The sequence below is a fragment of the Dermacentor albipictus genome, chromosome 9, assembly GCF_038994185.2.
Source record: "Dermacentor albipictus isolate Rhodes 1998 colony chromosome 9, USDA_Dalb.pri_finalv2, whole genome shotgun sequence".
Classification (NCBI taxonomy): domain Eukaryota; kingdom Metazoa; phylum Arthropoda; class Arachnida; order Ixodida; family Ixodidae; genus Dermacentor; species Dermacentor albipictus.
Window position 1 is genome coordinate 41,275,677 of NC_091829.1, and position 18,455 is coordinate 41,294,131.

General features: G+C 45.9%; 1 protein-coding gene across 4 annotated transcripts in view; it reads right to left on the reverse strand.

Moving 5' to 3' along the window:
* Positions 1-340: 340 nt before the first annotated feature.
* Positions 341-18,455, reverse strand: part of LOC139049696 (proteoglycan 4-like) — a 64,865-nt gene continuing 46,750 nt past the window's right edge. For 2 of the 4 annotated variants that reach the window (XM_070525430.1, XM_070525429.1), the window contains 4 exons: positions 15,909-16,100; positions 4,753-4,884; positions 3,205-3,406; positions 343-791 (listed from right to left, as the gene is read on the reverse strand). In XM_070525430.1, coding sequence (XP_070381531.1) covers positions 694-791; positions 3,205-3,406; positions 4,753-4,884; positions 15,909-16,100 — 624 coding nt within the window. In that variant the 3' untranslated portion in view covers positions 343-693. Of the gene's footprint in view, positions 792-3,204; positions 3,407-4,752; positions 4,885-15,908; positions 16,101-18,455 lie in introns of all 4 variants that reach the window. The other 2 variants (XM_070525428.1, XM_070525431.1) reach the window with 2 other exon arrangements.

Here is an 18,455-nt window from a genome sequence, read left to right on the forward strand (position 1 = left end):
TTGGTGGAAGTGGCGAAGCGACAAACAACGGAGGCGTACAAAGTTCACAATAGCGGCTCGAAAATTTTGGTTATGGGAATTCAACGTGGGTCTTGTTTTTACTTGTTTCTTAACATAGCTAGGTAGGACAGTAGGCAATAAAACAAAAGTTTGGTGACGCAACCTACCACCCCGTTCCAAATGGGCGGTAGGCTGTTAACATCCATCCATCCGTGCGTCCGTCCGTCCGTCCGTCCATCCGTCCATCCATCCATCCATGGGAAATGTTTATCGTGTATACTAGTATAACGAATATATGCTTTTCATAAGTATAGAATATAACGAAGGTATTTTTTGTCTGTGATGTGGCTGATAATGAGCATCGACAATTAACAGTGCGACTTTCGTTGTGTAGGTTCTCTGCACATTACCCATTCGGCGCTCGTTGGGATTCACTGATAATAACAAGCAAGAATCTCTTGGCTTACGCATTTATTATATTATTTTACGTCAAGCACCTTCGCCACATCCGAGTACGTGAATCTCCCGCCTGTAGGTGGCGTGCTCGGCAGTATAGTTGTGTATAGGACCTCACCGCAACAACGTCCTCGTTGGTTTCAACAAGCGCGTGGTTTCAGCAATACATGAATGAAGAAATGTGGGGGCATGAGCGCTCCATTGACTGAGTGATTAAATGTTAGCGAAAAAAATATTTCACGGAGTAATAAATTGAAACTTTCTTCGGGGCACTGGCGACATGGCACGGGTAGGAGCCACCCGGCGAGCGGCTATCTTCGACTTGGATTTGATATCTGTAAAAAAAAAAGGAGAGAGAGAGAGAGAATATTAGAACGCGTAGAGCCACGGGTTTTTCTAGGCGGTCACAGAAGCTGGGCTGCGTACTTCTTCGTTGTGCAAAAGCAACCCTACACGTTTACAACACATCACTCTTATCCTTACCCCGACATTTTCAAATGATCCTCGACTGGACGCCTTCTTTCTGCTCAACCGAACTGACCACAGCGCCACCTCTCGGCTTGCGAAAGCGCTATGGTTCTCAAGATTTGCTGTGGTCCGTCATCCTAACCTACTGGCCACTTCTCTCGCGGAGCTACACTGCCGTCGACTTTCTCGAGTTCAGGAGGAACTTTCGAGAATACGGGTTTTACACTTGTTCAACTTGAGCTTCACGAGGCGAGGAAAAATGTTTCTCCTTGAAGAACTTATAGGAAGACGAATAATAGTGAAGAGGCGCGCAAGCAGCGGCGTATTCTTTTCATAGCGTAATGTAAACACAGGTTGAAATGCTAGTAATATTATTTTAGACCATACTCAGTACCCCAGCCATTAGGCCAGTTGTTAAGGTGCAATAACAAATAGGCTCAAGTTACATCAATAGTCGTGTGACAAAAACGTTGCTAACTATACAGTAATAACTGCGATTACTTTACGTGTGCAAAAACGAAGTGCCACTGGTGAGCGCTTGTAACACGGACTTTCAACTAACTCCACAATGTTAGCTTGTGTATGACGAAGGAGCTGGTTATGATGTACAGTGACGGTGTCTTTTGGAATCGGTTCCAGCTTCTACTCAGAGGACATACGAGGCAACAAGGAGCAATAAAAGATAGGGTTACAGAATGCGATGTCGAAGTTATGTGGGCGATGGCAGAAAGGCGAAGGTCCGAGAATTTGTTCTTGTGAATCGTGGTATTCTGGTGCAACGCGTCTATGAGAAAAAAAAAAAGAAACAGCCTCAAACTAGTGTGGACGCGACGCATGAGACAGAACAGCAAAGCTCTTTTGCACTGATGTTATACTGCCGTCCGGTTGTAATATATATATATATATATATATTGAAGTACATAGGACAAATACACCTGGACGTACACGGAAGCAGTCTTGGAAACATATACTGTAAGCTGGGAATTGTATTTAGACAGCAATATAGCACTTCGCGCAATACTTCATGTATCTGCAGTGTGATCTTCTGTTAAACGGAACATTTTCGTATAGAGCACGCGGAAATTTTTCTGAAGTGAAAAATTGTCCGACTTTGCTGCAGACGACTTGTAGTTTGTGGCTTTGACCCCTTTATACACACATGCGAAATCACACAGCCTTGGTAATTAGCCCACGCACTTAAGCTGCTCACTAGAGTGTGCCCTTTACCATGGCATCAGGCTGTGCCTCACCATTTATGAAAGCCTAATCGCAATAGCAGCCAAGAAGGAACCCTAAACGGAAAAAGTAAAGTTCACACTCAAATTATTCTCGAACAAGGTAATTTTTGTTGATTTTGCCGTAATAAGTTAATTATCACGAGAGAAAAAATTAAGGTCCATGTTCCTGTTTCTTTTTTTGTATTCCAAGCCCACAGCTACAGTACGTCAGTATGACGTCATAGATTTCAGAGCGCCTTCTTTTCATGACCGTTGTGGCATAGTAACGGTTCGCGAAACCTGCTTGGTTTAGGCGTTGGTTGGAATCCCCTTAGAAAACGACGAAGTACATTTTCACCGACACAGAATTAATAAGGCTTCATGAAATTCATGACATCGTGGCGGGCTGGTGCGGGAATTTCGAAAGCGTTGTGGTCACTTTAGTTTTCGTGCCTTTCATGGCTTACCAATCGGCTTCTCGCGCTAAGAGTTGCTCTTTTCGCATCGCAGAGAGATAATCTATCTCTCCAGTGGTCCGCTGTGATAGCTTAGTGACTACGGCGTTGCGCTGCCAAGCGCCAGGTCGTGGGATCGAGTGCCAGTCACGGCGGTCGCGGAAAAGAAAGTTTAGAAAAAGTTGGGAGTCCCGCAACGAGCGATAAAAAATGTTATGCGTAACGTTATGAGACTGCTAGACAGCCATGTGGATTACAGAGGAAGCAGGGGTAGCCGCTATTCTGGTCGAGGCACAAATGGAGTCGGGGAGGACTTGAAATGCACGGGGCAGATAACCTGTGTGACCTATTAAAGCTACAGAATAGTTACGGAAAGAAGGGAAGTAGCTGTCAAGGACGGCAGAGAAGTGGGCAGTGTCACGAAAAATAGGTCATTCAAAGCCACTGGGTGGTGTCAGCCGGCACAAGACAGTGACAGTCGGGGATCGCAGGGAGAGGCCTTCGCCCTGCTGCGTAATAATCGGGTGACCATGATACTGATGATGATGATGATGATGATGATGATGATGATGATGACGACGACGACTAAGGTGGCGTCGTGCACGTACCGTACAGGCAGCGCGACAAAAATTTCCCCGGATGGTAGCCGACGGAAACTCTGAGCAACTTTCGCATCCTTTCGAGCCACATAAGGCGCGACCAAGCGCCTCCCCTGAGCTTGTCGCAGTTCTTGGGCGCCGCATCGTAATTGACGTCGTAGACGGCGATTCCGACGGTCAGCTCCGTGTTGTTGTCCAAGGAGAGACAGAACTGCAAGGCGGCGCGTTAGGAACGTTAAGAACAACTGGTATGACGCTCACCAGCCATCACTTTCACGCACTAACATGAGGCACAGGTCAGTGAGAACGTTGCGTTGTAGGAGACATAGTTGTTTAAAACCACAGAAAGCTGAGCTGCGCGGGCGTTCGTGTTGTCCACTTCTCTTGTGTCCTGTCTGCACGCCTCGCCTTTCTTTTTTTTTTTGCATAGTGAGCTAGTTGTAGGGTGGACGGGGAACAAGGATGCGAGGAGGCACTTAAAGGATACACGCACATAGCGCTGCGTGTGTGTATCCTTTGTGTGCCTTCTCGGGTCCTCCTTCCCTAGTCCGCGCTACAACTCGCTCAAGATGAACAGCCGAAGGAGCCCACATTGCCTGTTTCTTTACGTCAAAATGACAAAACCCAGCGTATATGGTTATTATTATTTTAATTTTTTTGTCACTGCGCTGAGTATGAAACTTTAAAGTTCGGAGTTGAGCACGAGGAACTTAGCGCGAAGCAAATATTACCGTTCTTGACGCGCCGGGGCGCGAGTTTTCGGTTGTGGACGGTTCAGCTAATCGATTATTAAGGAATACTAACTATAACAATTATAGTGAAGCTGCTAGTGCCACAACACATGTGCTCCAATATGTTACATGCCTTTTTCGCGGTGTCGTACGAGAAGTAGATCATTCGCCGAATTTAAATTTAAAAGAAAAGGGAGGAATTTTAAGAGGGATATAGAGGCTAATTTTGAGGTGTGGACTAATTAAAGGCTCGATAAAGATTGCTAAAACCTCGTTTTCTTGCTGTGATGAGGAGGAAACCAAAGTCTCTCCGCTGCAGTGGGAGAACTAGAGGTACCAGGAATATTACGTTCGGATGGGTATTTTGTTTCGAAAGGTTACAGGGCGCAGATTAAATGTGCTTTCGACGGGAAATATTGTCATCCATCCGAATGTAGCGCGAAACTACGAAGGAAACCCATTGGGGTTTCTCAGAAACAGCGCTTCTTAGTTGAGGAAAAATTCGTCCTAGTCCGGGATTCGAAGCCGGGACCAGCGCTTTAACTGACCGGTCGGGGCAGCAAATTGCAGCGCGAGGGCAAATTAATCTACAACTCAAAGCACAGGGACGCTGAATATGGCAGATATGTTTTCCCGAATCCCGCAAAGTTGGGTTTCATGCAACTGCGCTGGCGTTTCTAGAAGTTCTCACAAATCTGCTGTCTTTTATTTTTCTCTTTTTGTCTAGTGTCCGTTTTAAGCTATGTTGCAACTCGAAAAAGGAGTAGGCTCGCGGTAGGCACGCGAGGATCCTGTAGATACGCCAAAAACATGGTGGGTGGGTTACCTTTGCTTCGAGAGATTCTTCCGTCTCGAACGTCATCGTAAAGCCATGCTTCTTGTCGAATGTAAATCCGGTGACGTGATTTGGCGTGTACTGGAAGTTTTCGGTATATCCAAAGCTGCTGTTGCCGCAAACCTGAAAATGGCCGTAATAGGGAGACAGTTAAGGAAGGGCGAGCTTATTGAACGTTTTCTTCGACGCCCACTATAGTATAGCATAGCAGTGCAGCAGTATGATAAGCACAACCTGTGCTTATCACGAGTTGCAAGCTCTGCAAATCTGAAATTTGACTGTTGTTCTGTTAAGGCACTCCGGAGATCAACACGTAAGGTCGTCAAATGACGTGGCGAGACTCGGGTAGCGAGACAGAGGGATGGCCACTTGCACCCACCGCCATTAATTTCGGCGGGCCCACTACGAATCGGAAACGAGCACGATTGCAAGACTATAGGACCCACACTAGCTGTGTCACAAGTTAACCATACAAGGTTTGCAAACTGTGAACAAATGTCGCTGGTGTAATTCATTACGTCGTTTCTGTATCCTAGCGCCAATACGCCCTGAGCAGCAAGACGTTTCACGTACCCTACTGTGGCTGAGTCCAAGTACAGCCTCCCGAATAATTTTGAGGGAAGCAGTGTTATTTTACACGTGGATGTCAGTAAAAGTAATAGGGGAGAAGAGGATCCCTATCGTGCATTGCACAGAGTGCAATTGTCCCCACCCGTTCGGAGAAACGCGGTTTGAGTCGATAGGTCGAGGCAGATGGGGCTGATTGTGTGTGTACGATGCGTGTGCTACCGCTACGACTAGAGTGCCTAAAGCAGGAACGCTATGAGCTACCGAATCAGGTTGGAAAGCTAGCACACTAACTCAAGTGTGAACAGAAGCACCGGAAGGGGTAGCATAGAAACTAGCCAAACCGTAAAACTTGTTGAGGACTGTCATTCCCCTAAAGAACGGCGGTCACTTCCGTGCGAGCACAGCGAACATGGGCTCGCTTCGAAGCAGGCTTAGGGTAGGAAAGGAAAACCACCGCAATGACAGGCAATGTCGGACACGTCAATAATGCTCCCTAGGGGTCTACCACTGACGGGGCGGCGGGGGTAGCCGATAGAGCGAAGGATTGTGCTGCGTCATGAACTGAGGGAGGGCATCATCGCTTGAGGTACAGCTCTCGAGATCGAGGAGGAGGAGGAGGAGAAATAAACATTTTATTTAAACAGTGGAATAACATTCGTGCGGGCGGAATCCCTATCCAAGGGCCACACTGGCTCTAGCGGCTCGTTCGGCCTGGTCCAAGGTTGCCTGCCGGCTTCCCAGGTCCTGGCCGGCGAGTCAAACCTCCCACGAACTTTCAATATCGTTGCGTGCGACGAGGGGTGAGTTACCCTCTGCTGGTCTTTGTTCGGAGTGCCAAGTGAGGTGTTTGAGAGTTGGTGTTTCGCCACACCAAGAACAGCAGTCATAGTATTGGGGCGGCTGTATTTTGCCCAGAGTGTGTATTGGGAGGTATGTGTTAGTGTGCAGCCGTCTCTAGCTCCTGGATTGCAAGCCTATCAGTTAAGGGCGGGGCGGCGCCATTGTCTGTCTGGCGCGTCTTTGTTAATCGAAAAATTAGTCCTCGAGCCGGGCTGTCCACCCGTTCGTTTCCCTGTACACCTTCGTGAGCGGGACACCATGTGATGACGTGGTCTTCTCGAAGGTTGGTTGGACATTCCGAGGGAGGACGCCCCTGAGAAACAGTTTGCAAGCTTTTTGGGAATCCGTGAAAATATGGGCAGATTACCTCTTGCCCTCTGCCGCTCGCACGGCTAGTGCTATGGCTGTCGCTTTGCCACGGTCGTGCTCTTGGTGCGGGTCGTAGCCTACGTGATCGCTTGTTGCCTTCTAATGACGACCGCAGCAAATGCTTTCTGCCTCCAAGGGTAGGGACTTGCGTCTGTGTAGCATGTGTTTAGGTCGCCGCGTAACCGGTCGAGTGCCGCCGCTCTCGCTCGTCTGCGGCCGGCATTAACCATGGGGTGCATGTTCTTGGGTATTGGCTCTACGTGTATGCGTTCCCTCTATTTTCTGGGTATTTGGTGCGTCTCCTCCCTGCAGAATTGGGGTGCCAAAGGGTAGTGAAGCCAGGCGTGAAATCCTTTTTAGATCTCAACGAAGCAAGAGCATGGTGAGTGCCTGGTAGTTGTCCCTAAAGCTACCAAAAAAAGCTCCTTTAAGGAAGGCGCCATCAGGTTATCCTCCCTGACCTCAGTGCAGTGACGGCGACTGAGGCCAAGAAGCACAGTCAAATAACAAGCTGGAAGGCCTTCGCTACCCCTACTAAGGGGTGCCGTGGTAAGATTCGGAGACACTGCAAGGTCCAGAAAAGTTGCCCGCCCCAAGATCCTATACTTCGTAAGAGCAGAATACCAGAAGCTGCTCAGTCGCAGCCGTCTTCACCTAATGGAAATGGGCTAACGGTATTTGGAGGCAAGCGATGACGTCTCCGAGATCGGCCCAGCGGGTAACGACGTTGGCTACCGCTCAGCACTAACAACAACGCTGACCTCAAAGTGGCGCGCCAACTACCGACATCGGTCGACGCTTCGCCGCCTTATACTACTGTGCGCTAGTCGCCGCCAGCGTCGACGTCAGCTTTGAGAAGTCCGACTAGAAGGGAACCGTGAAGCCACAGCCATGTCTTAGTTACGATGAATATTTTGATCACGTGTCTCACACAATCCTTGCTCGTGAAGTTGCATCAACTTACGGCTTTGTTAGGAAGGCGTACATTTACCTGTTTACCGGAAACGGATGTATCCGGCACGGCAACTGCCGCATGACTGCGCATCTGACATGCGAAGTCGCTCTTGGCGCGCTACATCATGTGCTTTAACAAAGCGAGCGTTTTTGTTTGTTTATTTATTTATTTATTTATTTATTTATTTATTTATTTATTTATTTATTTATAATACCCTCAAGGTACGCTTGTACAATGCAGAGGGGAGGGGCAAAGTAAATACAGAGGCAAATCACAAAATAAGGAAGGAAGGCAAACAACATGGCAAGAAACATCGTATACAATATAAGAATGGTAAATAGAAAGTTGTAAGCGTGGCAAAAATACATGGCGTGACAAAAAAAAAGAAAGGAAAGAACATACGATATAAAAATACGAGCTATAATGTAAAATAATAGCATAAAAAGCAGTTATTATACAGAACAAGCAAAACGCAACATTAATTTATAACATGAAGCTTTGAAGTGTGCTTTTAAAGTTATTGGTGTCAATTATGCTTGTAAGTAATGCGGGTAAGTTATTCCAATCCTTGCTCGTTTGGGGAAGAAATGAATATGAAAAGCCGACGGTGTTGCAGTGCGGAATGTTTACCTTTTGGCGGTGGTCTATGCGAGATGAAATGTATGGTGGTGGTTGAACAAAGATAGAACGTAAATATGTGTTGTGGTAGTAGATTTTATGGAAAAGACATGTGCGAGATAGTTTTCTACGGGTTGATAATAGCGGGAGGTGAAGGAGAGCCTTCATGTTAGTGACACTCGCCGTTCTTTGGTAGTTGGCGAGAATGAAACGGGCTGATCGATTGTGTATTGCCTCTCGAGACTGTACGAGGGTGTCATGACCAGGGTCCCATACTGATGATGCGTACTCTAGTTGTGGACGAACGTAAGTTGTGTACAATAAGAGTTTTAGCGATGATGGTGCTTGAGAAAATTTCCCACGAAAGTGTCCCAGTGTACTTACTAGTGGCCTTAGATGTTATGTGATCAATCTTCCTATGTCGGCCGCCATGCTGTGGCGTCGTCTTTGCTAGTTGCGCATGTAGCTAGGGTACCTTTCTAAGGGAACCTTTCCTGGGACGTGCAAATCGCAAGGTGCACTGTGCCACAGGTTGAAAGGCGGCAGTGTGAAATGCAAGGAGCAGTGCTCGTAGTAAGGGGGACTTGGACGCCGACTAAAGTAGGGAATTTTGCATACATTGGACATCAACCTGGAAGGTGAAACTAGTGGGCCACGATACCACATTTTTGCATGACGCGTTTAAGTTTTAGCTAGAATGTATCTATACGTCGGTTCGAGGTCGATTCGCAGTAGGGGCAGCGGCACCTTTACGGGGTTGCCGTGCACCCGGGAACGTAGATGGAAGGTAATGGCACGCCCACGAGGAGCGCAATTAAAGCACAAGAAGTCAAACCTTCCACATAGAATAGGTACAGAGACCCTGTAACTCTCTTTTTCTTCCTTTTGCGTTACTTATTGCCTATATCTTTGTATGTCCTAGAGCTATTAACTCTGTATTCAAACTTCATTAGTAAGCTTATTCTTGTTCTCTATATGTTCTGTTCAAACTGATATTTGCTTTTCCTTACGTATAATAAATATTGTTGTCTTAATTTTTGTGCTAGAGAAACGCAATTATTTTTAATGTTTACTGCCAATGCATGCGTACTACAAATCTGTAACCTGTTTAGTTGGACTACGCGATTCTCGCTGTATACCATTTCTAGGGGGTATGGACGCAGTCAAGCCTGTTGAAGGCTTTTTGTCTGCATTCCTAAACATCCTGTGGTGTTTGAATAGAGTTAGCTTTTTTGTTTGTTTGTAAAATTTGTTAAATTTGTTAAGTGCAGGACTGTCGAAAGCAGTGTAAATGGCTGGAAATTCAAACGCACCTGAATCACAAAGCTATTATCGCGTATGCCTTGACTGAAAGCATATACGAGATTTCGAGCAGCCGCCTCAAGAGGAGTTTTGTACGGGAAAGGTGTAACAAAATGACCGTGTCATGCAAAGACACAAGCGTAGGTATGCTCGTTAGGTGAAGTGTGAAGAGGCGAAGGGTAAACGAGACATGCAAGTAACGTTTATAGGTTAGTGGCACGCGGTAAGGGAAAAAAAAAATTGGCAGGCGACTTTAATTTTTGATTTAGGCGTCTGTTAGTGGCATTCGCACCTGGACGTTGGTGTTCTTTAGGTTAACTTTAGGCGAACCGAACTCGGAGGAAACTGTTTACCAATAATTAGCCGGTTAAATATCATGCAACTTTATTGTATGTGGGACATCATTAGTGACGTCATTAATTCCTCTTTATACTTCGGGGTTTCCCGGGATTTCTCCAAGGTCGGGCTCCCGTGGCTTTGGTGTGTGATAACCAGCGATTTATAATTAATTCTAATTAATGCAGACACTTCAGTAACTCAACTTGCAGCTAAACTTATGCTCTGATATAATACCTATAATGAAACACATGAATTTGTACTGTACTGTTTTTTTCCTTTTTTTCCGAGTAATATTGAATTTCGTGCCCGGTCGTCTCAGTTATTTCTAATTAATCGTAGTTATTCGAGACACTTCAGTAACTCAAGTTTTAACTGAACTTATGGTCTGAATATATAAAATGAAACCCATGAATTTTATACTGTACTATATTTTATAATTTATTTTGAATTTCGTACCCGGCCGTCTCAGTAATTTCTAATCAACTTTAATTATTCCAGACAGTTTAGTAACTCAACTTGTAACTAAACTTATGATCTGATATAATCTCTTTAATGAAACCTTTGAATATTTCACTGCACTATGTCTTTCTCAATTTTTTCTGATTTATTTTGAATTTCATCCTTGGTCGTCTGGGGAGATGAACATGAAGTTCTGCACAAGAAACTTACAAGACTGCCACTCGATGCTCATACCAATAAAAAGACGTGGCTTGCAGTAGCTTACCTCTAGACGGGTAGCAATAGGAGAGATTAAAATAAAGACTTGGTTGACTGCACGCAAGGAAGAATCATCGAGTTCCAAAAAATCTGGCCGGGTGACACTAGTACGATACATCAATGCACGCATAGAGGATCGAAACATGCGTATTGATTACAACGGTTGTATAGGGCTGAGGCGTGCGAGGAGCAATGGTTGTAGTGGTTATCAGGGAGAATACGTCTCATAGACAGGTCTGCGGACTAGGGCAAATGACCAAAAGATGAAGAGGGAAAAGAAATCTTGGGCAGCGATGACAAAGGCACAACCTAAAGCTCCGTCAGAAACACTGACGTAAGGCAGAAAACAGTGGCAGTAGAAAACGGCTAAAGAAGTTGTTTGGTGTGGAAAGAGGAAACCACGGGAGTGGTGCAACAAGGAAAACAAGCAAACTATAGAAGGGATTGCAGAGAAGCCAAAAAAGTTGGGGCTATACTGACAAGAGGTACTCCTTTGAAGGCAGAATCACCGGGAAAAAGGGAGGAAAAGTGAAGATCGAAGTAGTGCAAAAATAACTTACAGAAACGCGTATATTTCACTTAAAATACTATATGGGAAACTTGGGCGAGTTGGTGGTCATTCATGTTTCCGAAAGTAACAGCGCTAAACGGACACGGACTGGGGCAAAGAGAGACCAGGACGCTGGCGCTAACTCACAACTCAATTTATTTCGCAAAATGTCACATCGTAAGTCGTCAGTCAGCGCTTTGTTCTTCTTGTTCTTCATTCGTTTTCGTGTTCGTATCTTGTTATTCTTTGCCTGTGTCCTTGCCTGTTTAGCTCTGTTACTTTTCGAAACATCAACTTGTCTCTCAAATGTTCGAAAAGAAGAACGATACTGTGCTTACTACTGCGCTGCTGCTCAAATTTTGCAAGAGAGATCGTGTTTTGGAGCCCACATAGTTCACTGGAGCACTTGGCAAAGTTAATTGCCTTGCTTTTAAGAAAGGAAGTCCGTAATCGCAGGCGCAAGCCTTTCGGTGTGTGTGCGGGGTAACTGACACCCTTCTGTGGTTTTGAAGGGCGTGCTCAATCGGGGCTAGCCTTTGGGTTTAGAGCAGCGCGTACATGGCATAACGAGCGTCGGCTTGGCACCCGAGGTGCGATTGCTCCTCACGGACGAAAGAACGATCGATTCCAACCCCGTTGGAACCTGTTGTACATTTCCTAGCTTTTGCCGTATCTGTTTTAATCTGAGCCGGTATCCAGACATCGGCAAGCGCGCGAGCAAAAACAGGTGTTTTTTCTTAAAAGTAAGTCTCAGAGTATTATTGCAGGTAAAATGTTTGCAATGAAGTCGTGACGGCCGGTGACGTCACAACATTGCCCTGTTCAACCGGCGCATATCATTCGTTTTTGCGTCTCCTACTACAGCAGGAGTGACCACGCTGTTGCTGTAGCAGAAAAATCACTTACTAAAACAGCCTGACTTCTGATCCCTGTTTAGTGTTAATCCAAGTTATGCAGCAGGCCCACGCGTTGTGCAATTCACGCAGGTCGCGCCTGGTTTACGGTAATTGCGCATGCGCAGCCTCGAAGCCTTGCTCTCGCGACGCAAGTTCACTGTCCGTAAACTTCCGCGTTCTCGTGTTTCCTTGTCGCGTTTTTTTTTTTTTATTCAGATACCCTAAAGGCCCTTGTGGGCATTACATAGGGGGGGGGGGGGGGAGGGTTAACAACAGGATATTTCAAACACAATCAGGGGGGCAAGGCAATATAGAACAACGTAGTAAAGATCACCGAATACAACAAGAAAATATAAAAAGAAAAAAAAAGGAGAGAATTGCATACATTGATGAAAAAATAAAACCAACAACAACAACAACACTCCGTACAAAGCATGTAGATACACTTACAATGCGTCAAAGGCATAAATTTTTGCTTTTACGCAGCATGCGTAAAACTGCGCTTCAAATTACTTACAAATGAGTCATGATCACGTATAGAAACAATTTCTTTTGGCAGCTTATTCCAGTGATGAATAGCTAGAAAGAGCGGTGATTGTCGCAAGAGATTCGTACGCGCCAACATGGGACGCACTTTGAAGGGATGGTCGAGGCGGGCGAAAATCTTTTGTGGGGGTTTGATATGGGATTCTGTAAAGGATGACGGGGTATGATACAATCTGTGGAAGTGGGAAAGTAGTGCTAACAGTCGTGTTTCTAGAGACGGTAATTGGAGGGACTCTTTGATAGCCGTGATGCTGGATGTTCTAGAGTATGTTTTAGTGATGAAGCGTGCTGCTTTATTTTGTAAAGATTCCAGCTTGTTTATTAGGTAAGTCTGATTTGGATTCCATATTATGGAAGCGTATTCAATCTTTGAGCGAACTAGAGCTGTGTAAGCTAATAATTTAGTTGACTGATTTGCTAAATACAAATTTCGCCTAATAAATCCAAGTGTTTTATTTGCTTTCGAAATTATTTCATCAATGTGATCATTCCATGCAAGGTTAGAAGTTAAATGGATTCCCAAATATTTTAATGTAGACACATTATCTATGCATATGCTGTTCATAAAATATGAACTTAAGTGAACGTTACTGGCTCTGGTAAATGTCATTGTTTTTGTTTTGGAAACATTAATTTCCATTTGCCATTGCTCGCACCAAAGTGAAATTTTGTTTAGGTCGGCCTGTAAAATATTAGTGTCTTCAGAGGTGATAATTTGTCTGTAAAGAACGCAGTCATCTGCAAACAATCAAACTGTTGAGGTCAGGTTGTTACTGATGTCATTAATGTAAATTAAGAATAAGATTGGGCCAAGTACGGATCCCTGAGGAACGCCAGATTTAACTTGTGCTAAAGCGGAAAAGTGATCATTTACGGAAACAAATTGGTAGCGATTGGTTAAAAAACTTGAGATCCAATTAACAATTTTACCATGTATGTTAAGCCGGCTAAGTTTCATTACTAAGCGAGAATGGGGAACTTTGTCGAACGCTTTCTTGAAGTCAATAAATATGGCATCAATTTTTATGGAATCGTGAACAGCTTGATGAAGATCAGTTATAAGTTCAAAAAGCTGTGTTTCACATGAGCGTCCTTTCTGAAAACCATGTTGATTGTTAGAAAAAAAGTTATGTTCAGATAAATATTTCATAACTGCGGAAGATATGATATGCTCAAGTAATTTACATGGAATACTAGTCAAGGATATAGGTCTATAGTTTGAGCGCACTGATCGGTCACCTGATTTGTAAATGGGAGTGATACGACCGATCTTCCAGTCATCTGGTACAATTCCTGTATCTATTGATTGCTGGAAAAGAGCGGCTAATACGGGAGATATTATAGGTTTAGTCATTTTAAGCATCTTTGTGCAGATGCCGTCTGGACCTGGCGCTGAGTTATTCGAAAGTCGATCGATGGCCGATTCTATTCCCTCTGGTGTAATTATGAGATAATTCATAGATGAGTTAATTGAAGGAAACGTAAGGTCAGGTGGAATTGGATTTTCGTTTGTGAAGACAGAGCTGAAAAACGAGTTTAATTCAGTCGCAGCTTCAGATGGTGAGAGTAGCACACCGTTATTAACGATTGGTATAGTGGATTGGGAAGAGTGCTTAGGGTTAATTACTTTCCAAAACTTTTTCGGATTGTTCATTATCATGCTGGCGATGTCACCGTTAAAAAACTTGTCTTTAGATTCTTCAATTTCAGCTTTACATTTATTTGATTGGTCTCGGTATCGCTGCCAATCACCATCCGAGTGGGACAACTTGGCTTTAGAGTAAAGGCGTTTCTTTTTATTTATTGCTCTCTTCACTTGGGACGTGAAGCATGTGCTCTGTGTTGATGACGTGATTCTAATTTTGGGAACGTGCTTTTGTTTCAGTTCAATAAGCTTTCTTCGGATAGCGAGCCAGTTATCATTTGTATTGCGATAAGCCATGGTTTCCAAGAACCACACAGAAAAATATGACAGCTCTGTAAGAATTGCGTCGATATTTGCACGGGAGTAATCGTAAATAGATTTCGTTGCCTTTTCTGGTTTACTACTTTGTAATTGGTATTCACAGTGTGCTACGTTGTGGTCGCTAATACATTCAAGGACGTGAACAAGCATATTTTCCGGTTCGGTTGCGAGGACTAGATCTAGAATAGCGTTTCCACGTGTTGGTTTGCAAACTATTTGATGCAGATCAAATGAACAAAGAACATCGAGAAATTCCTTGCATTCGCTCTTCCTTGCGCAACCTAGGGGCGTACACGTCTGCCAATTTATTGTGGGGTAGTTGAAATCGCCAGCAAGGATTATAGGTGAAGTTGGATACTTGTCTTGGATTAAAGTTAGGGAATGATTAAGACACCAATAATACGGTCACTGCAGGCGAATTTTCGCCGTCGCTGTGCTATCCCTCAAAAAGTCAAAATGCGAGGAGAATGGTGCCGCTTAAGGCCGATCCACACGACGGACCGAATTGCTCTTTTGGACCGCGGTCCGCGCATCACGTGATAGGACGTCACCAGTTCGTGCGTACCGCCGTTGGCCCGCGCAAGACCGCGGCCCTCGCGGTCCAACAAATCGCCGAGGCTTTTCCCGCTTCAGTTTTGGCGGCGGACCGCATGCAAACCCCAGCGATTTTGGTGTAGCTAACGAATGTTGTCCGGCAACAGAGTGTCCTTAGCCTAATCCAATCTAGTTTTCGGCTCAGCAAAAGCCAGTCAAGCCAATCGTTTCATGTCCGCCGTTCCGCCTACACGTGCGTGCAGCAGATATATTTTTTAAACACCATGTCCTCTTGGAGTGACGAGGAGGTTCTTTATTTTGTATCCCTCGTTGAGCAGTTTCCGGCTGTGTGGGACTCGAGCCGGAATGATAACAATGATAACACTCTGGCCGAGAGTGTAGCTGGTTGGTCTGCTTTGCCGTCTGCTATGGTGGTCCGCCCTGTGGACGTGCTCTGCGCCGGACCGGACCGCGGCGGGCCGTGACGTCGCATCACGTGACAGATCGGCCCGCGGACTTGGTCCGTCGTGTGAATCGGCCTTTAACGGCAAGCGACAAGCAACGCGTCGCATTTCTTGCGCACTGCATCTGTGTATTGCATCCATGTAAACAGCGGCAATGTGCCAGGAAGGTGAATCGCACTAATGCGACACGAGAGGGTTGTTCGAGACGGTGCAAGTCGTCTACCGTGGCGTGCGCGAACTCTCTCGTATCGCAATGAGGGAGTGAGTGTATAGAATTGAGACTGGCTGCCGGCGGGCACTCTGCATCAGTCACCGGCGGGATGCAAATAGCTCGAAGCTGCAGCTAAAACAGATTTCTTCAGGGACCCGCACTAAATCGTCTCCGAACTTCTACCTCCGCGCGTACATGCAAGCGCACACGCGCACCGAAGAGGACACGGTTTTGCCGAAACGGTTACGATGAGTAGCGAACGAGACTTACGTCTTGTGCGTGCGCCTTCTGGGGGTAGTCCCCCACTTTGCACTTGAACCCGACGCGGTACTTTCCCGGGAATTTAACCTTGTTATCCGGCTTCCTTGGCTTGTACCAACGCCCCGCCATCGTCGCCGACAGGGCGTACATGGTGTCGAGGCCCTTCCGTTGCAGGTGCCTGACCGTATTTATGGCGTCGGCCTGGAGAGCCAAGAAATGAGCGCGCAGGCACGCTTTACACTTTGCGGATGTAAAAGTATTTGCGGTCCGTCAGGCATTGTGTTTTAAAGAGAAGGTGTTAACGGGAGTTTCGCAGCTGTATTCCTGTGGTGGCTAAGGCCGGCTTATACGGCGGCGTTCCCGGTATCAAATGTCAATCGAAGATCAGCCAGCAAGGCACGTTCCAGCAAACCACGTTGCAGCGTTTGGCGCGATCCAGCGAAATCACGAGTACATCGGGTTACCGAATATGTGCTTTCAAAGGTAATTATCAACGAGTATGAAATAGAAGTTACCTCGGCTATATACCTCACTATCAAATTTAATTTTCGGGTTTTAAGTGCCAAAACCATTATATGGTTATAGGGCACGCTGTAGAGGGGGCCCACTCAGAATCGATTTTGACCAACTAGGGTTCTTTAACGTGCGCCCGACGTACGGTACACATGTGTTTTTTCTTCCTTTTTTCTTGCATTCCTCCCCCCCCCCTCCACACATCGGAATGGGGCCGCCAAGGCAGGGATTCGACCGCGCGACCTCGGGATTAGCGGTGAAACGCCATGGCCACTACGCCGCCACGACGGGTACATTCCTCACTCGAATATACAACACCCTGTTTGCGCGTTTATTTAAGGCACAATGCATAATTCTTGTTTCTCGCGTCATGTCTAACCGGCTGCACGTTCGAGGTCGGCGAGCAGTTTGTACGACTGCAGTGTTAAGTTCTGACGGTGTGTGTCCCGCAACGAAGCGGGCTCGAGAGCATCCGAAGCGGCTGTGTCACGTATCGTTCATTGAACAGAACAGCCGGCAAACAGGACCTAAACACTTCCGAAGGGTTGAGAACTCGTATTATGCAGCTTCGCTTCCTTTGACGTAACAAATGTGGAGACTAGCACACATCTGCGAATGTCAGTTTTCTTTTTCACCTGCAAAGAGCCAGTCGCAGCGTCGTACGGCCCTGAATCAGTGCGCTATGTTCAGGATTGGCTCATGCTTTACATACGCATCCTCCTGGAGCTGGCTTACTCCAGCAAATGCGTGCTGCTGCGCGTTCCAGCGCGGCTTGTTTACACTAAAAGCTTGTTTGTAGCAAACTATCAGCTGGAGGTGGAACGTGCTTGGTTATACAGGTCACTTCGTTATAAAGATCGCGTCCTTTAAAGCAGTAAATGAAGCAAACTAGGCATGCAGAAATAAAGTTGCACTTTACTATAAAGCAGTAAGTTGAGCATTTTTAGCGTGCTGAAAAAAAAAACATCTTGTCCTTTTCTCTGACAAATACTAAGATGCTAAAAACAATGAGTTATATGTCTTTCCCTCTCGCATGTATACCTTCCCAGAGTAATATTTTTCACTCATATTGTCGATCTGATATTGTAGAGTACGACAGCGTACTTAGTTGAAACTCCCATTAGCGACGTCAGAAATAGATGCAGTGAGTCCAGTGCAGCTTTCGCATCCTCCCGCTTCAAGGCAACAGTGCCGAAAAATTCTTTACCTGTTGGTTACACTCTGATACAACGCTGTAGGCCGCTGGCTATGGGGTTACGGTGCTAAGCACGAGGTCGCGGTTGCAGTCCCGGCTGCGGCGGCCACAGTTCGATGGGAACGGAATGCAATGACGCTCTTGTAGTTAGATTCAGGTAAGGGTTAGAGAACTCCATGCTGGCCAGAATTATTTCAGTCCTCCACGACGGCGCACCTCGTAATCACATCGTGGTTGTGGCGCGCAAAATTTTCAGAATATAAACAATCTTTACTTATTGAGGCACTGACTGTACTTGCACGTTGCCATCGCAACGTCACGAGAATGGGATCTACAGAGGACGTCATCGCTACGAAAACAATTCCACTCCTAAGCTTGGCCGTTTTTCTGCCAACCTAAACGTGGTCGCAAGATGGCAGGCAGTAGGATGCGGGATGCCAGATACACGAGAAAGGTCGCTGTCAATATGCCGTAATTAACTTTGTGGTGACCAACAGGCGATTGTGCTTACAGACAAGACTTTATTTCCGCTTCGAACGTATAAGTACGACGCAAATGCGATAGAAGTTTGTCATTACCATAGAATACGTCCTGTCGGGTGCGGTGGCACGTGCCATCAGCAAATCGAATACATGTATTTTCGTCGTGGCAATGGTCCATAAAGCACTGCAGCGTTACACAACCATGAAATAACTCTTACGTAGAAACTGTACGGTGCGTCACCATTCGCGTTTATCATATTACCAGGGTCCTTCAAAACTTTTCATCTGGTCACGAAATTTCCCGGAAAGTTTCATTTAGAGACAGAAGGTGACATCGGAGGCGGTGGCGTAAGTAGGTGAACAATC